This window comes from Cervus elaphus, chromosome 9 (genome assembly GCF_910594005.1).
Source record: "Cervus elaphus chromosome 9, mCerEla1.1, whole genome shotgun sequence".
NCBI lineage: Eukaryota > Metazoa > Chordata > Mammalia > Artiodactyla > Cervidae > Cervus > Cervus elaphus.
The window spans coordinates 17,233,467-17,256,370 of NC_057823.1; the positions used below are offsets into that span (position 1 = coordinate 17,233,467).

Consider the following 22,904-nt stretch of genomic DNA (forward strand, 5'->3'; position numbering starts at 1 on the left):
GCCAGGAAAGACTGAGTCTGCTCTTAATAGCTAAGCAAGACTTCCTCTTACTGTCATTATGAATGTCATTATGACTATTGTTTTTAACCTGCTTCTTCATTGCATCCTACAGGCAGGGGGTCAGATTGAGCAAATATCCCAAAGCTTCCTCCTGAACCCCCAAGGTTTGTGGGGTTTTCATGGGGCTTGTGGGATCCTGGGGCCATGCTCTGGTGGAGGGAAGGTCTGAAATGAGGGGCTCTGGCCAGGTGGGCCGTCTGAGCGTCTCCCAAAGTCTGCACACCCTGACCTCCCCAGTCCCAGAGCCCACTCATCACACAAGGCTGTGCCTACTCAGGTCAGACCCAGACGCAGTTGGTGCCAAAACAAGAATTCTTGAACAAGATGCCCAACACAGAGGCGGAAGTGTTTGTCAGCGTCCAAGGTACCTGGGAAACAGCTGGCTCCTGTCGGGGCTGGGGTGGGGGGTGGGGCCGCGCTGGCTCCACCAGAGCCCGCCTGGGCACAGAGTGATGGGGAGACCTGGTGGCTTAGACTCTGCCCACCTGACAGGCGACATCCTTGGCGAGACCATGCTGGGGACCCTGACGCCCAGTGAAACGTGGCGGCTGCTGAGGATCCCGTCTGGCTGCCCCGAGCAGACGCTGAGCTCCCTGACCCCCGTGGTCATCCTGACGCGTTACCTGGATACCACGGGCCAGTGGGACAAGGTTGGGGTGGAGCTCAGGCAGCAGGTGATGAAGAACCTGGCCAGCGGTGAGAGTGGGTCACCTCCTGGGACCTTGATAAGGGCGTCTGAGTCTCTCAGGCAGAGTGCTGAGGTACCCTTGGGGCTGGAGGAGGCCCCCACTGGACCCTCCCAGACAATAGCACCCAAATTCTGACTCCCGGGGACTTCCCTGGTGCACCAGTATTAAGACTCCACACTTCCAATGCAGGGGGCATGGGTTGGTTCCTTGATTGCAAGTGTGCATGCGGTGTGCACACTCAGTCGTTCAGTCATGTCCGATTCTTTTGCAACCCTATGGACTGTAGTCCACCAGGCTCCTCTGTCCACGGGATTCTCCAGACAAGAATACTGGAATGGGTTGCCACGCCCTCCTCCAGGGGATCTTCCCAACCCAGGGTTCAAAACTGCATCTCTTGTATCTCCTGACCTGGCAGGCAGATTCTTTACCACTGAGCTACCTGGGAAGCCCTGAATCCCTGGTCAAGGAACTAAGATTCTGCATGCCCTGTGGCACAGCCAAAAAAAAAAATTCTCAAACTCTGACTTCTCTCCCAGTTGACAGCCTGATACCGAGTTCCCCAGGTGACCTCCAACTATGACTGACCCCCAGGGTATTCCTTCACCCTGACCCTTCTCCCAGGCTACACGTCTCATAACAGACACCCTGGTTTACCCTAAAGCAGCAACTTCCCAGGTTATGTTATATTTAGACACTGTCCCAGGCTTTAGCCAGTCAGTTCCACGCCTTCACGTAGCCACGGCTACATTCCCAGGGAATCCCCACATAGAAAACTCCAGAATAATCCCAGGTGGTGGCTTCCTGGTTACACCTGAATGGCAACACTTTGCCAGGTTACATCCAAACCCCCCAGGTAACAACCAGAGATACATACCCTGCTTACACCCAGACAGCGACCCTCAAGCATGTCAGGATGGCCAAGTGGTCTAAGGCACCAGACTCAAGTTTCTACTTCCCCAGACAGAAACCCTCAAGTTAGTTTGGACACTCACCCCTCCTCTCCCTGGTTACACTCAGACACCAACCCTCCATCCACGTGCTCTGGATGGTGCTCCATCCAGCTAACACCCAGACACTATCATCCCGTGTTAAACCCAAACAATAAACCTGAACTTCCCTGCAGGCCCAGTGGCTAAGACTCTGCACTCCCGATGCAGGGGCCCGGATTCCATCCCTAGTCAGGGAACTAGATTCCGCATGCCACGATGAAAGATCCTGCATGCCTACAATGAAAATCGAAGATCCCATATGCTGAAACTAAGACCCAGCGCAGCCAAGTAAATAATTAAAAAAATAAAACAGGAAGCCTCCAGATAACCTTCAGATAATACCCAAGTAGCAATGCTCAGCATCCAGCAGAGGTGCCCCCTGCAGACTACACCCAGGAGTAACCCCTTCTGACTACTACTGACACCTTTAGATTACAGCCAAGAAACAGCCTCCGAGAAAACACCCAGGTCGTGGCCCTTCATGGTTTTCCTGGTGGCTCAGTGGTAAAGAATCTGCCTGCAATGCAGGAGATGCTGGTTCATCCCCGGGTCGGGAAGATCCCTTAGGGAAGGGAATGGCAACCCACTCCAGTATTTTTGCCTGGAGAATCCCATGGACAGAGGGGCCTGGTGGGCTACAGTCCACGGGAAGAGTCAGACATGACTGAGCGACTAAATAATAATGGCCCCTCAGAATATGCCCTTTCCTGAGTTTTACCTTCCACAATCCTTGGTAGCAGTAATTCCCCATCACACCCTCCCCCAGAGGACCCAACAGCACTTTCCAGTTTATTCCCGTATACAACTGTCCCCTGGATCCCACGGTCACACATTTACACCTGGGCCCTACAGGCTCCTCCATTCTGCACCTGGACAAGTCACCACCTCCGGGTTCCATCAATATGCAAGGCACCCCTAAGTCTCACCCACACCCTGCTCCCCAGATTCTGCCTGGTAACTGGCTCCTCCCTTGACAACCACACCCAAACAGCAACTCTCCCTGTAAATTTCCCATCTACCTCTTTCCCCAGGGTACAGCCGGATGTTGACCCACCGGAGTGAAGACGGCAGCTACCATACCAGCAAGGGGAACCCAGGAAGCACCTGGTAAGGATGAGGACACTGGTGGGAGGGGCCAGCCTGGGGCTGGGGGGCCCCAGGAGTGCCCCCACTGTGGGATCTTGGGGCAGGCAGACTGTGGGGCCAGCGGCGTCCCAAGTTGCTATGGTGTCTGGCATAGAGTTCCCCACAGAGTAGAAGCCCCTGTCCTGGAATGCCTTGGTTAATGTTGCCAGCCATCACCCACCCATCTCCCTCCCGACAGGCTCACAAGTTACGTATTCCGAGTCTATGCCTTGGCCTACCCCACCATGACAATCAGGGCGCTCAGTCTTGATTCTATCTGCAACATCGCCAACTGGATCATCACCCACAGACAGGGGATGCATGGGAACTTTGTGGAGGAAAGTCCCGTGGTCATGTGGTCCATGCAGGTACCCACCGTCCCCCTGGCTGAGCTGTTCACATAAAACCCCAGGGCTCTGCGTACGGGGAGGGGATGTCAGCCCCCTGGCATGTTCACAGGTAGAACGAGAACAGGAAAGGGCTGAGGCCCAGCACCCAGCATCACATCTCCCTGCTCTGGACCATCCTGGACTCTACTACAATGTGGGGAGGTGGGGTACATCCAGGACCCACCCACCTCCAACCCCACTTCAACGAGTTGCCAGTCCTGGCCCACCGTTCTCTGGGTCTGAGTCCTCCCTGTTCCCTGAGCCAATACACCCATCCTTACCAAGTATTCCTCCACACCAGCCTCCAGAAACAACTTTTAAGGTGGGAGTTATGAAATTCTGGAAGGCTTCATGAGGAGATGATGGGCTTCCCAGGTAGCTCAGTGATAAAGAATTCACCTGCTAATGCAGGAGACATAAGAGACGTGGGTTTGATCCCTGGTTTGGGAAGATCCCCTGGAGGAGGAAATGGCAACCCACTCCAATATTCTTGCCTAGAGAATCCCATGGACAGAGGAACCTGGTGGGCTACAGTTTATGGGGTTGCAAAGAGTCGGATGTGACTGAGTGACCAAGCGCATGCACTCATGATATTTATACAGACCTGGGGAGGTGAGGGAACAATCCCAGTGGATAACTAAGGCCAGAGTGTTCCAAGCAGAGGAAGCAGCATGTGTAAAGGTCCTGAGACTGGAATGTGTCCAACACGTTTGAGCAAGAGTGAGGCGGCTTGTGTGTCTGGAACAGAGTGAGCAAGGGGAGAGAGGGAAGGGGGTGAGGGGAGGGAGGTGGAGGAACGGATTGTGCAGGGCCTTCTGGGCCAAAGGGAGGACTTGAGCTTTCCCCCTGAGTGAAGGTGGGAGCCACAGAAGATTCTGAGCAGAGGATGGATGCAAACTGATCCAAGAGTTCACAGGCTTCATTGGCCACTCTGGGAAGAAGGAGCTGTGGGCTATGTCTTAGCTTCCTAAGGCGGCCGAAACAAAGCAGCCCAACTAGGTGACTTAAAACAACAGAAATGTATTTATTTTGTCACAGTTCTGGAGACTTAAAGTCCAAGATTAAAATTTTGGCAGGGCCATGCTCCTTTGGAAGGCTCTGGAGGGCAGGGATGGGGAGGGGAGAATCCTGCTTTGTCTCTTCAAGCTTAGTGGTTCCTGGCAATCCTTGGCATCCTTTGGCTTGTAGCCACATCACTCCAATCTCTGCATCCAACATCACATGCCTTTCTTCCTTCTGTGTGTACTCTCTTATATGTGCACCAGTTATTGGATATTGGGCCCACCCTAACCCAGTAGAACTTTACTAGTCACTCAGTCGTGTCTGACTCTTTGTGACCCCATGACCGCCAGGCTCCTCTGCCATGAAATTCTCCAGGCGAGAATGCTGGAGTGGGTTGCCATTTCCTCCTCCAGGGGACCTTCCCAACTCAGAAATTGAAGCCAAGTTTCTTGCATGGCAGGCAGATTCTTTACCATCTGAGCCACCAAGGGAAGCAGTAGAACCTGTTCTTTTCCTAATTTTCTTAAGTTTTAAATTTTATTTATTTATTTTTGGCTGCACTGGGTCTTCATTGCTACACATGGACTTTCTCTAGTTGTGGCGAGCGGGGACTACTCTCTAGTTGCAATGAGTAGACTTCTCACTGCCGTGGCTTCTCTCGTTGCAAAGCACGGGCTCTAGAGCTCTCGGACTTCAGTAATTGCAGCACATGGGTTTGGTAGTTGTGGTTCCCGGGCTCCAGAGCACAGGCTCAGTAGTTGTGGCACAGGGGCTTAGTTGCTCCACGGCAACTCCACGGGAGTGGACATTATTCAACCCAGCACAGGGATTGAGGGTGGAACCCGGGAGACGGGAGAAGAGTTTGAACCTTACGTTGGTCATTTACTAGCAATGGAGACACGTCTCCAAGCCTATGGTTCCTTGTCAAGAAAATGGAGCCACTGCAAGAATGTTTTGAGCTAGCTTAGAGTTTAGCACAGCATCCCCCATGGCTGTCAGCTTTTGTTAGTAAGGCAGACCCCACACAGGCAAGACTCAAGATAGCTCTCCTCCTCTCCCTGTCTCCACATCCTGCTTTCAACATCATCCGGCCCAGAGCTGAGCACCCAGGAGCTGTTCAAGGTCAGGGAGGAGAGCCTGGGGAAGGTGCCTCCAAGATGGTAAAGGGGTCATGGGTGTGGTTCTGCATTTGCAGGGTGGCTACCAAGGCTCTGAGGCAGACATATCACTCACAGCTCTTGTCCTGATCGCCCTGAATGAGGGGAAGGAGTTGTGCAGCCAGAAGATACCGGTAGGACTCAAAGAGGAGGGCAGGCTCTGCAAGGTGCCGTAACCCTTGCACACAGGATGCCCCCTTGCCATCATGTCCTTCTCATTGCATCCCTCTCTTCTAACTCCCAGACCCCTTACCCCCGCCCCCCATCACCTCCCTCTAGCCTCCTCTCTTGACTTTCTAGAGTTTGGCTGACAGCATGAAGCGTGCCGGTGACTTCCTGGAGAAAAAACTCCCCCACATTCAGACAACTTTTGCCATGGCCATAACCTCCTATGCTCTGGCCCTCATCAGGAGCCCCCGAGCCAATGACCACCTGGACAGCTTTGCCAGCAAGGGTGGGTGTGGGCCACTTTTTAACCAGCTATGTGTTCACCGTAGCCATGGAGGCAGAGTGAGGGAGATTGCACGATCTCAAATCCAGCAAGGTGTGATTCATCATTTATTAAGCACCTATTGTGTGCCAACCCTTGGGCTCAGGCCCTGAGAAACCAAGGTGAACAAGACTGATGTGGCCCCTCCCCTGAAAACTACCACTGTAGTTAGGGGAGGCTGGCAGAAGACAAACAGGTCAATAGAGAATTACAAATTGAGATGGGTGCTGAGATAGTAACATACAAGGGGGGTGGGAGCCATGATGATGAGGGGAGGGAAGTATAGACCAGATTGCTGGGGAAGGCCTCTGTGAAAAGGCGACCCCCTCAGCTGAAATGAAAGATGAGAAGGCTCACCTACATGAAAGGTCAAGGTTATTCCAAGCAGAGGGTCTGGCTCACACAAATGCCCTGAAGTGGGCAAGTGCTTGGTATGTTTGAGGCTAGAAAGAAGGTCATTAGACATAAGTAATTGAGAGGGGTCTGCTTCCCATGGTCTTGCCCTATCCCATCCCTGAGGGTCCTTATCTCATCCTCTCCATCCCCCAAGTCGAGAGGAGTGGAGTTAGAGAAACTCACTTGTGGTGGGTCTGGGAAGGATGTGGAGGCGTTCCTTTGAACCTCAGTGTCCTCAACTCTAAATAGTGTCCCTGTCCCCTAGAGTGGTTCTGAAAAATGCAGTGTCCATATGTCTCCTCAGCAAAGGTTTTCACATAAAGCAGGTGCTCCATAAAATAGCCATGAGGGTGACGGAGGATGAGACAGTGGGATGACATCACTGATTCAATGGACATGAACTTAGGCAAACTCCAGGAGATGGTGGGGGACAGGGAGGCCTGGCGTGCTGCAGTCCATGGGGTTGCAGAGAGTCAGACATGACTTGGCAGCGGAACACCAGCAATGACACAAGGAGAGGACAGGTTCAGGGAGGCGGTTCCAGATCGACATGACCAGGGGGACACCCATCTTCTAGACAAAACCCACTGGCCAGTGGGTTTGGATGACCTGGATCTAGATGACTCTCTATACACCATTGAGGCCACGGCCTACGCACTGATGCAGAAACTGGAGCTGGGTCGGCGCAATGAAACGCATGCCATCGCCAACTGGCTATTGAAGAAACGGCAGCTGGGAGGAGGCTTCAAGTCCACCCAGGTGACCGGACGGAAACTAGGGGTGGAGGGGTCGAGGGTGGAGGGTTGGGTTGCTAGCCGAGGTGCTGACACGACTGGCCCTTGGGAGGAGCTGTCCATGGTGCTGGTACCCACAGATTGGGGGGGGGCCCAAAGTGCTGTCCCTGGTGCTGATCCGACACATACCCACCACCCCCGTCCCAACACCCAGACCACGGTCGTGGCCATCGAAGCCCTCACTCGCTTCCGCGACGCTGTCCCCTTCGACGGTGTCCAGGATCTCCAGATCCAGATCAAAAGTTCCAAGAGAGCCATGCATGTGGAATGGGTCATTGATGAAAAGAACGCTTACCAGCTACGGTCAGCAAAGGTATGGAACTCAGGGGCAGACAGGAAGTCCACACAGAAATGGCACTGGAGATGAAGCCAGGAGTCATATCCCTGACAGTCTCCCTCACCAATATTATCTAGCCACCATGGGCTATACTGTCAATGTATTGGTTCATTTATTCTTCCTGAACACCCACTGTGTGCCAGACATTCTCCTGGGGTACATTATGAGGCATCTGTGGTCCCTGCTCTCAAGGAACTTACAGTCTAGAAAGAAACTAAGACAATAAATTTAATTCTACATTCTGTTTTAAGCTTTCTGAACACGGGGGAAGGAAATAAGTGTATAAAGGAAAAAATAACCTGGGTATGGTGGAAAAGGTAATCTCCATGACCTTACCTCATGGAGGAGGTGATACTTACCTTCAGTCACTCAGTTATCTTTACTGGGCATTTACTGGGTGCCAGGCACTGTTCTAGGTTCTGGGAATATGGCCATTAATGAGACAGGACAAAAAATCCTTGTCCCTGTAGAATTTTATATTTTAGTGAGAACAGACAATAAGGAGATGTGAATAAGTAAGATATGCAATGTGTTAAGTGATGACAAGTGCTACGGGAAAGTGAAACAGGGAGAGAGGTAGGAACATCAAGTGGTTGTCATTTTAAGTAGGTTGGGCAGGGAAGGTCTCACCAAGAAGGTTACACTTGAGCAAAGATCTTAAAGAAAGGAAGATGTGATCCTTCTGGAGATCTAGGCAGAACAAACAGCAAGTGCAAAGGCCCTGAGGCCAGAGTGTTGTAAGAATAGCAGTGGGATTTAAGCAAGTGTGATGTGATCGGATGTGAATGCGTAAGATTTTGCTCAGGCCAATGAGGGAAGAATGTATGAGGGGAACAAGAATGGGTGCAGAGAAGCCAAAGAAAAGAGTCTTGAGTAGGGGGGCTTCACACATGGGGAAGTTCAGAGACACTGCAAAGTTGATGGTGCAGACAGATCTACATTAGGACTGAGTCAGCAGTTGTAGTTGATCTGTGACAGTGTAGACACCACAAATGCTCAATCAAGAAGGAAAATTCAAGCCATCTTCATGGAGAGGGACAAGAGAGTCACTAGACCCCAAGTTAGGGGAATAATTGAGTCCCCAGTGCCCATGGACGCTTCCCTCTTCATCCTCATTGCATGTGAGCCATGTTTTGCTGCTTCCTCTGCCCTCAAATCCTCCTCCCCCTTCATTTCAGTTCTCTGCTGAGGAAGACCTACAGATCAAAGCCAGCGGCACTGGAAGAGGCACCATCTCGGTAGGTCTTGTGTTCCTTAGCTAGAGCCCAGGGCTCTCCCTGTTCATGGGAAGAAAGCCTAGCTATCATTTAGAGCACAAATATGGGAATCAAACTAAGGACACCTCAAAAACACCCTGAGAAGTAGGTAAAAATATGGGCTCCATTTGACAGGTGAAGAAATAAGGTTTTCACTTGCAGTAAGTCAAGATTTGGGGTAAAGGCCAGAGATACTTGGGGTTTTGGTTTGTTTTGTTTAGGCCACGCCATGCAGCGGGTATGATCTTAGTTCTCCCACCAGGGATGGAACCCACATCCCCAGCAGTGGAAGCACAGAGTCCTAACCACTGGACCCCCAGGGCAGTCTCAAGGCCAAAGATTTTTGGAACGACTTCTGCCCTTCCTATGTTGAGTCCTGAAAAGATGTCTCTTTTCTTGCCCCCCGAGGGAAGATTCTCCCTCCTGGGTGCCTCCCAAGGCCCAGAGAATAACTCCATCCTTCCCCCAATATCTGGGGGCTCCATTATATAATCTGGCCCTATGCCCTGTGATCCAGGAGGACAGCCCTCTTGATCACTGAATTCAAGGTAGCCCGCTATCATGTGTCAGGCAATGGAGTCACAGTTGAATCCCTGCCTTTATTGCGTGACCTCAGGCAAGTCACACTCTGCCTTCAACTTCAGTCAATTTTAAAGTAAATAAAATAAAAAATTCAGTTCCTCAGTGGAACTGGCCACATTTCAAGTGCTCGGTTAGCCACATGTGCAGACTTCTCTGGCAATCCAGTGGATTAAGACTCTGCACTTCCACTGCAAAGGGCACGGGTTCAATCCCTGGTCAGGGAACTAAGATCCTGTATGTCACAACTAAAAATAGCCACATGCATCCAGTGGCTGCCACATGGAAAGCACAGATAGAGGCTATTTTGCCATCAGTGCAGGAAGTTCTATTGCACAGACGTGGCGTAGACTCCATAGGCTGTTCTGGCCACTGAACCTACTAGATTGAGGAGGGAAGACCTCGCTGTGAATCCCCCATGGAGCAGAGAGCTGGGCAGGCAAGAATTGAAGCAAGAAGCAAAGGAGTAGGTGTGAATGAGCTCTGACCTCTCTCCTGCCCGACAGATCCTGACCATGTACCACAGGTCCCCAGAGTTCCTGGAGGACACCTGCAAGCACTATCACCTGAGTGTGACTCTAAACGACAACGAGGAAGGTGAGCCTGGACCCAGAGATGCTCTTCTTCTTTTTTTTTTAATATAATTGTATTTATGTATTTACTTTTGGTTGTGCTGGGTCTTCATTGCTGTGCTACAGGCTTGCTCTATTTGCAGCAGGCAGGTTGCGGTGCCCGGGCTTCTCATTGCAGTGGCTTCTCTTGTCGCAGAGCACAGGCTCTACAGCTCAGACTTCAGTAGTTGCAGGTCATGGGTTTAGTTGCTCTGCAACATGTGGAATCTTCCCAGACCAGCGATCGAACTCATGTCCCCTGCATTGGCAGGCAAATTATTACCACTGTCATCACCAGGGAAGTCCCTAACTCTTCTTTTTTATTATTTTATTTTAGCTGCCATTCAGTAATCACATCTATTGCTTTATTCAGCCATTCAAACAAAGAATTTGTGAGCATTTACCATGTGCTTCACTCAGTTTCTTGGTCCTGGGAACATAGGCATGAACAAGAAAAACAGCTCTTCTTCTCTGGGAAATCACACTTTAGTAGAGGGACACAAGCAATATGATAAAAACAGTATGGCATACATTTATTGTTATTTATTTATAACATAAGTGAATCTGCATTGTAAAATGTAATATGTAGCATAGTAGCAGATAATGACTAAGTACCACATAAAATAAAGTAGAAAGAGGTGCTACAGACTTGAAGGATGTCCAGGGGAAGCTCTCCCCAGCCTGCTTTCTACTGAGATATGGAAGAAGTGAGAGAGTGAGCTGTGGAGGATCTGCGGGAAGGGCACTCGAGGCAGGCAAAACAGCAGGTGCAAAGGCCCTGAGGCAAGAATGAGGTCACCTGGCTTGAGTAACAGCAGGGAGGCCAGTGTGGCTGCAGAGGAGCAAAGGTGAAAGTTGCTCAGTCATGTCCGACTCTTTGCGACTCCATGGACTGTAGCCCACCAGGCTCCTCTGTCCATGGGATTCTCCAGGCAAGAACACTGGAGTGGGTAGCCATTCCCTTCTCCAGGGGATCTTCCTGACCCAGGGATCAACCCCAGCTCTCTTCCATTACAGGCAGATTCTTAACTGTCTGAACCACCAGAGAAGCCCCCAGAGAAGGAAGGGGTAGTTTTAGGAGGAAGAGCTGGAGAGCTGATGAGGCGGGGACTTGCGGACCATGGTGAGGACTTTGGGTTTGGCTTGGAGGGAAGTAGGAACCAGAGGGGGTTCTGGACAGAGGAGGGACATGATATAGCACAGGCTTGCACAGGCTCCCTCTGGGGGAAACAGACTACAGAGGGCACAGGTGGGAGCTGGGAGGACAAGGAGGCAGCAACTGCGCTGTTCCTGCAGGAGATGATGGGCTGGACCAGGGAAGGGGTGTTGGAGATGATCAGAAATGGACTTGCCTGGTGGTCCAGTGGTTAAGACTCTGCACTTTCAATGCAGAGGGTGTGGGTTCAATCCCTGGTCAGGGAACTAAGATCCCACATGTCACATGGTGTGGCCAAAAAATAAATTTTTTTAAAAAGGAAGAAATGGACTCTAGAATTTCCAGTCCTGAGTACCAAGAAGGAAGAGCCAAGGCTCTGCCCCTGGGAACTCACTGTCAGAGTAGGGGGGGAAACAAGCCTCACCAGTCCCAAGACTTTTGGGGACTAAAAGTGACCAAGAGGGGACTTCCCTGGTGGTCCAGTGGTTAAGATTCCATGCCCAAATGCACGGAGCACTTGTTCAATCCCTGGTCAGGGGACTAAGATCCCACACACTGAGCAGTCAACAAATAAATACACGAAAATAAAAGAGACCAGGACTTTGGTTGGGGTCACATTTCTTAATAGTAGTTTCTAACTGACCGTTAGAAAGCCCTGATCCAGCACTATATTAAATGCTTCACTTGTATTTACTCACTTAAAATTAGCCAACTTGGCTGGGAATATCACGATCCCCTTTCCCAGATTAAGAAACCGAGGCATAGGGGAGCGGGCCCGGCCTTAGTGCCTGGGCCCCCTTGCCCTGGGGGTCATCTGGGGCCGGGGCTCTCTGGGTGCCTTCCTGCTGCCTCAGCCAGGGCTGGGGCCATGGCCTCAGGATCCAATGAAGCCAAATAAACTCCCCAAGCTGTCCCCCCCCCAAAAAAAGAAACCGAGGCACAGAGAGGTTAAACACTTGCTCAAAGCCACACAGCAGAGCCAGAATTCGAACCCAGGAAGCCAGCTCCAGAGACTGTGTTACCCAGCCTCTAAATCCCTGCTTTCTTTCTGCAGAGAATAAAAAGGGGGAAGCAACCTTTCGGCTCCGGATGGAAACAAGGTCAGGAAACAGGATCTTCGCCTAGGCAGGAGGAAGGATGCATCTCCTGGGGTCCAGAGGCCCTTAGCAGCTCTCCCTGTGTACTGAGTGGAGGCTGGAAACCAGCCAAACCCACCACTCCATGCCTGCTCCATCATCGCTACCTCTCATCCTGCCCTCCCCTGCTCATCTACCATCCCACTGCCCCAGTCCTGTCCTCCATCCTGCCATGTCCCAGAAGGGCAGGCTCCTGAATGGTGGACACGCACCGTGACCCAGATGCCCAGAGCCTGCGGCAAGCCTGGTGGCTCTCCCCTGTCTTCATCTTCTCCAGACATTCCAGCTCCCACTCCAGTCTGGCTATGTCTCCCACATACCCTTGCCCAGGTCTAGATAGCAAAACATGTAGTGAGTGCCTCCTGGGTGTCAGGCTCTGTTCTAGGAGCTACGGAGACAGTTGTGAGCAAGACAACTCCTCCTTGCCTGGTGAAGCCCACAGCCTCTCAGGAAAGACAAACAATAACTGAATAATCACCCAGAATCAATGCAAAATGACCGCTGTGATTCAATGTGGTGAAGGAGAGGTCCGCAGAGCCACAGGACGGCAAATTAGAGAATGATCGATTGTGAGGGCGGAGGAAGGCTTCTGGCTGGGGGGAGGCGGTTGGTGAAGGGAGGCATCAGGTGAGGCTGCAAAGATGAAAGGGTTTTTCAGGGCAAAGAGGGAGGAAGGAGAATTCTAGGCTGAGAGAGCAGCATGTGCCAAGGTCCAGTGGCAGGAGAGAGACCAACACTTCAGAGCAATCAGTTGGAGGCTGGAGTGGGAGGAAGTGAGCTGGAAGGATGAGACCAGGCGTTTTGTAAAGACAGGAGGGTAAACCAGGAGGCGATGTATCAGATTTCTGTTTGTTAAAGCTGTATTTGGGGGCAGAAGAATGGCAGGGAGTCACAGGAGGAGGCTACGGCCCTTGTCCAGGCTAGAGGTGACAACAGTGGGAGTGTGGGGGAGGGGCAAGGGGACAGTGGGGACAGACTCGCGCTGTGAAATCCCCAGGTTCCAGGGTCGTCGAGACGCCACAATGACCATCATGGAGGTCTCCCTGCTCACTGGCTTCTACCCCAACCAGGATGACCTCAAACAGGTAATGAGCAGGGCGGGGATGCCCTGGAAACCTCCCACACCCCCCAAGTGAGTGCAGAGCGCCTCTCTGTGGGTCAAGGCCCCCAGGTTAATGCCCGCACGGTCCGTGCCCCAAGGTCAGTGGCCATGGCCGACTTTAGCTAAACCTTTGCCCTGATTGTGCCTCAGTTTCCCCAACATTGGAGCTGACTGGACAAAGGTCGGGAGCTCTAAGAGTGGAGCTCTCAGGGCTGGGTGCCTCTGTGGATCTCTGCCAACCGGCAGGTCTCACCTTCTGCCCCAGCTCACGAGCGAGGTGGAGAGGTATGCCTTTCAGTACGAGACCAAGATGAACTCCAGCGACAGCACCGTTGTCCTCTACCTGGAGAAGGTAAGGCAAGCCAGGCGTCCTCTGCCAGGGGCGTGCAGGCAGCAGGGTAGGCCAAGAAACCACGGTCAGCACCCTGGTCAGTGACGCTGGAGCGTCATGTCCTCCAAGGTGGGCTCTTCAGGATTCAAGACCACGTGGTCAGTGGCCATGACCAAGGCCCCGTAGTTGGTAGCCCCATGCTCAGTGGCCCTGCGCCTCAGACAGTACACCCCTCCTCCAGCTCTCCCACAAAGAAGACACGGTGCTGGGCTTCCGGGTCCACAGGATGCTGAAGGCTGAGTTCCTGCAGGCTGCCCAGGTCACAGTCTACGACTACTACGAGCCTTGTGAGCAGGGGCCTGGGAATGGAGGGGACCCTCAGGGCGTACAAGGCCTGAGGAGGATGGGGCCAGAAGACAAAACAGAGGGGAGAGGCGCGCGGAGCCAAAAAACGAAATGGGGCACGGCAGGGAGGGTCTTCTTTGGCTCTGGGAGGGCTGGCCAGAAGGGTGCGGGAAGGGACTTAAGGCGCGTGGTGCTGAGGGGCATGTCCTTCCTTGGTGGTTAAAGTGGCGGGGAGGTGGGGCGGTAGGTTGCCTGGAAGGGACTGGGCGTGGCCTGCTGGGTCACGGTGGCAAAAAGCAGGCAGGGTCTTCAAAGAGCAGAGACTTGTTAGGGGGGTGGCTGGGCACCCAGGTGGCCGCTAGTGGTAAAGAACCCTCCTGACGCTTCAGGAGACGTTAAGAGACGCGGGTTCGACCCCTGGGTCGGGAAGATTCCCAACCCACCCCAGTATTGTCACCTGAAGAATTCCATGGACAGAGGAGACTTGTGGGCCACAGCCCAAGGGGTGGCAAAAAGTCGGACACGGCTGAAGCCTGAAGAATCTTCAAATGTTGGGCAGGGCCGGTGGGGCGGGGCCTTCTGGGGGCGGGGCCAGACCGGCGCCCAGCCCTCCAGGAGCAGAGGCCCAAGCCAACCCGGGTTACTCGCCCCATCTCGCAGCCCGAAGGTGCACCTCCTTCTACAACCTGCCCACAGAGCACGCTTCCCTGCGGAAGATCTGCGACAAAGACGTGTGCAGATGCGCGGAGGGTGAGGCCATGGAGACGGAGGGCTGGGGTTGCCAGGCTAGGGATTCAAGAGCTTTTTATCACCTCCTGGGTGCCTTCTGGGTTGAGCTAAGACAGCGAGAGGGAGAGAGAGAGAGACAAAGACAGAGAGACAGAGGAGGACAGAGCAAGCTACAGACCAGAAAGGCCAGACCCGCCCCGCCCCCGGGGGTCGCGCCTGGGGCCGGATGGGGGTCAGAGTGGAGGGAGGTCCCACCCCACGCGCAGCCAGCCCATCCTCCTCTCCCCCAACCTTCCAGAGCAGTGCCCATCCCCCAAGAAGGACAGTAGCTACCTGAGTCAGGAGGAGCTCCAGACAGCAGCCTGTGAGGCTGGAGTGGACTTCGGTGAGTGGGGTGAGTGGGGGTTGGGGGGGGGCAGGACACCTTCAGACGACGCCAACACGACACACCCCTGGCCCCCTTCCCCAGTGTACAAGACCAGTCTGGAGTCCGTGGAGACCTCCGACTCCAACCCCTACATCTACTACAACATGAAGCTCCAAGCCATCATCAAGAGTGGTATGTCCGAGGTCGCAGAGGAGACGGTGTGGGGGCCCACCCCGGGGGCCCCAAAATGGGGGCAGGCCAGGCCCATGCAAGTGAACACACACCGGGTCTCCTCTCCTCCAGGCACGGACTCTGCCAGACCCCTCACCGTGAAGAAATTCGTCACTCACACCACCTGCCAAGACTCACTGGGGCTGCAGGAACATGAGACGTACCTCATAATGGGCCAGATTTCAGACCTGTGGAGAGTCAAATCTGAGTGCGTGGCTGGGAGGGCTCCTGCTACCCTGGGGACTCAGGCCTGGGCCCCTTTCCCTACCCCAGGCCAGTCCTTGGTGTCAAAATTTCTACTGCACCTGTCAACAGCAGTCTTGGGCTTCAGGGCTGCCCTGAATGAAGGTGTAGGCTGTGTGCTGTGAACAGTGGGGACACTGTTCATTAGGGGATGCAGTAGATATCGATGGTGGTTTTCCAACAGGGGGCAGGAAAGAGTCAGGGAAAAGGGAGACCTTTTTAAGCCCCAGTAGTATGGGGGGTGGAGGTGGCAAGACGGTCTTGTGGAGGACATTATAGGTTGTGGTTCTGGGGCTCCATCGAGCAGGGCAGAGGGGCAAGTCAGAAAGGTCTCCACACTTTCAAAGCAGTAGGCTCTCCTCACTGTCCTTACCACCTCTCATCCACAGATACATCCATGTCCTGGGCAAGGAGACGTTTCTCATGCACTGGCCAGCGAATGGGACAGCGGGCAAGAAGGAATTGCTGGACCAACTGGCAGCATTTTCAGACTATATGCACACCCACGGCTGCGAGTCCTGAGACCCTAAGGGCTTCTGCTGCTCGCAGGAGGGTGTCTCCAAGCGCGCCTGAGCCCCGGGGCTTAACCTCAAATAAAGAGCATAGAATACTGTACCCAAACTCCAGACATGCGTTCCTAACCTGGAGAATTAAGCAGGGACCCTGCAGAACCCGCTCTGACATGGACCTGCCTCCTCTTTGTCACTCCTGTTCCATTCCAGTCACACTGGCCTTCTTTGTGCCTTTCCAACACCCAAGTTGATTCCCACCACAAGGCCTTTGCATAGGGCCTTTGCACAGGGCCCTGTCCCCTCTGTCAGGGACACCCTTCCTCCAGATTTCCTTATGGGTTGAACACTTACCTTATTTGCAATCTGGGGGAGGAAGTTGTTTGCTTTGGTTGTTTAATTTAATTAGTTAATTTATGGCTGTGCTGGGTCTTCACTGCTTCATGCAGACTTTCTCTAGTTGTAGACAGCAGGGGCTACTCATTGCTGTGGCTTCTCGTTGCAGAGCATGGGCTTGTGGGCTTCAATAGTTGTGACTCATGGGCTTAGTTGCTCTGCGGCATTTGGGATCTTTCCAGACCAGGGAGTGAACCTGTGTCCCCTGTATTGACAGGCAGATTCTTAACCACTGGACCACCAGGAAAATCTCTGGACTCTGTTTTAATATCACTTCCTCAAAGATATATGCTTTAATAACATATCTAAAATAGACCTCCTCTCTTGAGACTTCCCTGGTGGTCCAGTGGTTAAGAATCTGCCTTCCAATGCAGGAGATATAAGTTCAATCCCTGGTCAGGGAACTAAGATCCCACATGAGAAAGAGTGAGAGTGTTAGTCTCTAAGCTGTGTCTGACTCTTTGTGACCCCATGGACTGTGGTCTGCCAGGCTCCTTTATCCATGAAATTCTCCAGGCAAGGATACTGGAGTGGGTTGCCATTTCCTCCTCCAGGGGATCTTCCTGACCCAGGGATTGAACTTAGGACTCTTGCATTGCAGGCAGATTTCTTACCATCTGGGCCACCAGTGATCCCACATGCTGCAGAGCAACTAAGCCCACAAGCCACAAGAGACCCCTGTGCCATAACTAAGACCTGATGCAGTCAAAAATAAACAAATAAATATATTTTAATAAACAAGTAAAATAGGCCTCCTCCCATCACTCTCAATAACACTTAAAATACATAGTATGTGACATTTATTGATTTGATGGTTAGCTAATCAGGTATTTCTCTTGCCCCACAATATCAGCTCATTGAGACCATATGTCTGTCTGGTTCACTGTGGAATTCCCAGTTCCAGTAGCAGGGGCTGGTATACAGAAGGTGCTCAGGAAATGACTGTTGAATGAACGAATGAATTTAGTATACACTCTGCACTTGGTCTTGATGGAAGCTTTGACCAGGAATCCTAGGAAACTGGAGAATTGAGAAAAGGGGCAGGGTAGGATGACTGAGTTTCATCATTGTGGGCTGGAATGGGAGTAGGGGACTGGCAAGCCAAGGCAGTAGCCCATGGGGTCAAGGGACCCCCACCCCCACCCCCAAGGAGTTCTGAAGGGATTGCAAGTCATCCAGGATGCCTTGAACTCAGAGTGCCAAGGAGGGTCTGAAAGTGAGGGAGAAAAAGAAAGAGGGAGTTCTGAACACCACGCTAAAGGGCTTGGTCACTACGAAGGGCGGTGGGGAGCCATGGAAGGTGTTTGAGCAGGAAGAGGACTTGACCAGCTCTGAGGTGGAATGGTCCAGTTGACTGATGGGCAGAAACTGAGTTGATAGCAAGAAAGCTGAAGAGGAGGCTGGGGTTGTGGGCCCGCAGGATAGCATGGCTGCAGCCACCTGAATTCCAACTGCCTCACCTCTTCATGGCTGTGTGCGGCCTTAACCCAGTTATTCACCTCTTTGTGCCTTGGTTTCCTCATCTCTAACCTTATTCCCATCAGAGAGTTACTGTGAGTGTCCAGCGTTCTAAGTATTCAATAAACCTTCATCGGCCTTATTATCAGTGAGTCAGATAAGAGGCCTTGGGGAGGGAGTAAAACTGCTGGAATTCACACAGTCAAAGAAAATCAGATCACAGCAATCCCTGCCCAACCCCCCCCCCACCCCCGCCCAGGTGAGACTTCCCTGATGGTCCAATGGCTAAGATTCCACGCTCCCAATTCAGAGGGCCCAGGTTTGATCCCTGGTCAGGGAATTAGATACCAAATGCTGCAACTAGAAACCGGCACGGCCAAATAAGTAATTATTTTTATTTTTAATTTAATGGGACTTATCCTGGGACCAGGGCAATGAGGAGTCATTGCAAGAAGGAGTTACCCCTTCTTATATTCTTCTTCTTCTTCCTCTTGTTATTTTTAATCATACATGAAGACCTTCTAGCAAAAAAATATTCCCCAAAAGGCAGATATAAAGAGAAAAAAATGTGAGGCCCCCCTGTTCCTTCCACAAAGGAACCAGAACTGTCCATGGTTTGCATACGTGCCCTGTGTTTTCTTTCCTGCTGTTTATGGACATTCTGATGACCACAGGCAAAACTATAACTTAAGGTTTTGATTTCCTATGTATATAAAGACCTCCTCTTCCTAAATCAAACATTTCTTAATGTTTATCTGTTTTTTCTTTTTAAGAACAAACACATAATTCTTGCAATCAGGGGAAAAAAGCGGCGGGGGGCAGAGGCTTGTTTTTCTCAAGGGGGATTTCCACAGATTTGAAATTTCAAACTGTGACATAGAAAGAGATGAAGTCATCTGGCCACCCGAGCTCCCAGAGCTGAGTTACCTCACGCACTTTCCTGCAACTTTTCCTGTGAGCTTTCTGGAATGTGGGATCAATGATTAACTGAATGCTTCAGCTGCCAGGAGCAGACACAAGGCTACAGGCCCAGGGCTGGAGCACGGAACTGTTTTCCCACAGTTCACACCTTCAGGAAAAGCGACAGAAACCAAGGTGCTTGCATACTCAGTTGCTCAGTTCTGTCCGACTCTTTTCGACCCCATAGACTATAGCCCGCCAGGCTCCTCTGTCCATGGGATTCTCCAGGCAAGAATACTGGAGTGGGTTGCCTGGAGAATCCCATGGATTCTAGGGGATCTTCCTGACCCAGGGATCAAAGCTGTGCCTCCTGCATTGGCAGGTGCATTCTTTACCGCTGAACCATCTGGGAAGCCCATAAACCAAAGTAGTATGATCATAAAAATAGCTACATGGTCCTTGAAGGATTACTATGCTTTGTAGCCTCTAAATCAACACAATCCCATAAGAATATAAGGAAAGTCACATTTAGTTTTTTGTAAGATTTTTTAAAGTTTTTGGCTGCACTGGGTCTTCATTGCTGTTCACAGGCTTTCTCTAATTGTGGCGAGAGGGGGGCTACTCTTCATTGCGTTGCACAGGCTTCTCATTGGAGTGGCTTCTCTTATCACGGAGTACGGGCTCTAGGCTGTGGGCTTCAGTAGTTGTGACACGCAGGCTTAGTTGCCCCTCCGCATATGGGATCTTCCCTGGGCAGGGATCGAATCTGTGTCCCCTGCACTGGCAGGCGGATTCTTAACCGCTGGACCACCAGAGAAGTCCCCATACATATAATTTTAAATATTCTAGTCATCACATTAAAAAGACAAAACAAAACTAGTGAAATTAATTATAACAATTGTATTTAGCCCAATATATCTAAAATATTATCATTTCAAAATGTAATCAGTACAAAAAGTTTAAAATGTGTTATTTCACATAAATCTTCAAAATCCAACGTGCATTTGACACTGACAACACGTCTGAATAAGGAGCTACCATATTTCAAGGGCTCAAGTGCTACCTGTGACCAGTGGCTACCATATCAGACAGCCCAGTCCTTAATGGTTTATATTAACTCACGGAATCTTTACAAGAACTCTATTCCCATTTCATAGATGTGGAAATTTAGGCTCCAAAGTTTAGCAGAAGAAACTGCTCAGAGAGCTAGGAATGGACTCAAACCGAGACTGTCTGGTTCCAAGGTGTACCCCCTCGGCCTCTATACTCATCCTCAATTCCATCTGGAAGGAGCAACGCGCTCAGCTGTCCTGGGTTCAAGTCCTGATTGTGCCACTTACAAGCCAGGTCACTGCATGATTTGCTTAATTCCTCTGAAATTTCATATTCTTCATCATCATACCTAAGCCAGAAGGTTGAAGGGTCACTTGCTAGCCTAAAGCCTGGAGGACACTCCACAGAGTCCGGCACGCCACTGACCCCTGGGTACACTCAGATTATTTCTGCCACTGTGATTTCTCCATTCACTGAATTCATTTGGGCCACCCAACTTTGCACATAACACATTCTTGAAAATGCGTTTGTAGCCGATTCTGCACAACTCGAACAATAGATTGCTGTGCTGTCAAGGGCACTCCATTTACAAAGGACTACACAAATTATGAAATTCCAAATTACTTCTCACCTCTTAGGTGTCATTGTCAAAGACAGATTCCCAGGGTCTCGTGCATGTTATTTTAAAAAGTAATTGGATTTGTCTTATTGTGTATTGTCTTGATTCTCATTACAAAAGTGATGGATGCTTGTTGTGAATAAAAAAAAAATTTGATACTCTGAGAAATAAGTCATGTTGAGAGTAAAGGTGGTGTGGGGGATCCACATGCAGAAATGCACACAGATGGGGTGTGTGTGCCAAGGGAGTGTCAGCGAGGCCCCAGCTGTCAAAGCATCAGAATACAGAGGTTGAAAGAGACAATTAAAATAAGACACAATATTCTGAAATTTCATACATACATACACACACACACACATAATGAACTATGTGGAAGAAATCTTTTTCTGAGCCATAAATAATAAAAAACAAATACTGATCAACCATGCTAGAGAAAAAATAAATTATCTTTGCAGTCAATCTGAAGAAAATAATACAAATCATTGTCATATGAAGAGTCGGTTAAAGAGTTTGTTGTTGTTTAGCCACTAAGTCATGACCGATTCTTTGTGACCCCATGGACTATAGCCTGCCAGGCTCCTCTGTCCATGAGATTTCCCAGGTAAGAATACTGGCGTGGGTAGCCATTTCAATCTCCAGGGGATCTTCCTGGCCCAGGGATCGAACCTGAGTTCCCTGAATTGCAGGCAGATTCTTTACCACTATGCCACCTGGGAAGCCTTGGTTAAAGAGTATATAGCCATAAAATGTGGGGGGAAAGTTTGGAGAGGCATGCTTGACAGTTAATTAATAAAAACACTCTGTTATTAAAAAAAAAAAAAAAGCCATGCTTTAGTAGGTGTTGCAGAGTTGCTCTCTCCAACAGTTCTACCAAGGGACACCCTTTCCGACCAACAATATGGAGATTTCCCATACCCCAACATCTCCAGTTCTGGGCATTCCCAAATTTCTTCATTTGGTTAAACTGAGGGAGGGATTTAACCAGCGATCCAGTAGTTAAGACTCTGTGCTTCCACTGCAGGGGGCACAGGTTCAACCCCTGGTCAGGGAACTAAGATGCTGCATGCTGCTCCTGTCCATCACCAACTCCCAGAGTTTACTCAAACTCATGCCCATCGAGTCGGTGATGCCATCCAGCCATCTCATCCTCTGTCGTACCCTTCTCCTCCTGCCCCCAATCCCTCACAGCATCAGGGTCTTTTCCAATGAGTAAACTCTTCGCATGAGGTGGCCAAAGTATTGGAGTTTCAGCTTCAGCATCAGTCCTTCCAATGAACACCCAGGTCTGATCTCCTTTAGGATGGACTGGTTGGATCTCTTTGCAGTCCAAGGGACTCTCAAGAGTCTTCTCCAACACCACAGTTCAAAAGCATCAATTTTTCGGCGCTCAGCTTTCTTCACAGCCCAACTCTCACATCCCTACATGACTACTGGGAAAACCACAGCCTTGACCAGATGGACCTTTGTTGGCAAAGTAATGTCTCTGCTTTTTAATATGCTATCTAGGTTGGTCATAACTTTCCTTCCAAGGAGTAAGTGTCTTTTAATTTCATGGCTGCAGTCACCATCTGCAGTGATTTTGGAGCCCCAAAAAATAAAGGCTGACACTGTTTCCACTGTCTCCCCATCTATTTGCCATGAACTGATGGGACCTGATGCCATGATCTTAGTTTTCTGAATGTTAAGCTTTAAGCCAAATTTTCCACTCTCCTCTTTCACTTTCATCAAGAGGCTTTTTAGTTCCTCTTCACTTTCTGCCATAAGGGTGGTGTCATCTGCATATCTGAGGTTATCAATATTTCTCCCAGCAATCTTGATTCCAGTTTGTGTTCTTGCAGCCCAGCATTTCTCATGATGTACTCTGTATATAAGTTAAATAAGCAGGGCGACAATATACAACCTTGACGTACTCCTTTTCCCCTTCTCCTAGGTAGTGCCTATTCATCCTTTGGAGAGACCCCCATCCCTGGGAGGTTCTTGTTTTCCCCTTTGTAGTAATATTACCCCCTTTATATGATTTCTATCTGGATCCAATGAGATACATAGTTCAAAACACTTAACACAGTGTTTCAGAAAGTGTCAAGACTTCAGTTCAATGGGGCTTCCCTTGCCTCCAGTGGTTAGGACTCATAGCTTTCACTGTCATGGCCCCAGGTTCCATCCCTGTAAAGGAACTAAGATCCCGCAAGCCACAAAATGTGGCAAAAAAAATAAAAACTTCAGTTCGAGAGACACCTCATCCATGAAGCACTCCCTGACTGCCCTACCCACGTCTGGTTCCCATCTGTTATCCTTTCTCATGGATCTCTCAATTTCTCTTTTTGGCACATACCACAAATATAATTAACTAATTACTTGTGCTATCATCTGCTTCTTGTTTCTCTTTCAGAAAGACCATGACTCCAGAAGGGCAGAAATGGTGCCCAGCACCATGCTTGCCAGATAGGAGGTGTTT

At 50.7% G+C, this 22,904-nt stretch overlaps 1 protein-coding gene across 4 annotated transcripts in view; it reads left to right on the forward strand.

Moving 5' to 3' along the window:
* The window catches only part of LOC122699476 (complement C3-like), a 29,187-nt gene extending 13,058 nt beyond the window's left edge, over positions 1-16,129 (forward strand). For 3 of the 4 annotated variants that reach the window (XM_043911440.1, XM_043911441.1, XM_043911442.1), the window contains 20 exons: positions 113-164; positions 338-424; positions 553-756; positions 2,770-2,845; positions 3,063-3,231; positions 5,450-5,545; positions 5,712-5,865; positions 6,875-7,056; positions 7,246-7,404; positions 8,607-8,666; positions 9,770-9,860; positions 12,085-12,130; positions 13,164-13,251; positions 13,534-13,620; positions 13,841-13,946; positions 14,605-14,694; positions 14,972-15,058; positions 15,143-15,232; positions 15,344-15,479; positions 15,904-16,129. In XM_043911440.1, the coding sequence (XP_043767375.1) occupies positions 113-164; positions 338-424; positions 553-756; positions 2,770-2,845; positions 3,063-3,231; positions 5,450-5,545; positions 5,712-5,865; positions 6,875-7,056; positions 7,246-7,404; positions 8,607-8,666; positions 9,770-9,860; positions 12,085-12,130; positions 13,164-13,251; positions 13,534-13,620; positions 13,841-13,946; positions 14,605-14,694; positions 14,972-15,058; positions 15,143-15,232; positions 15,344-15,479; positions 15,904-16,036 (2,193 nt within the window). In that variant the 3' untranslated portion in view covers positions 16,037-16,129. Of the gene's footprint in view, positions 1-112; positions 165-337; positions 425-552; positions 757-2,769; positions 2,846-3,062; positions 3,232-5,449; positions 5,546-5,711; positions 5,866-6,874; positions 7,057-7,245; positions 7,405-8,606; positions 8,667-9,769; positions 9,861-10,891; positions 10,998-12,084; positions 12,131-13,163; positions 13,252-13,533; positions 13,621-13,840; positions 13,947-14,604; positions 14,695-14,971; positions 15,059-15,142; positions 15,233-15,343; positions 15,480-15,903 lie in introns of those variants that run through there. The other variant, XR_006342616.1, reaches the window with a different exon arrangement.
* The last annotated feature ends 6,775 nt before the right edge of the window (positions 16,130-22,904 follow it).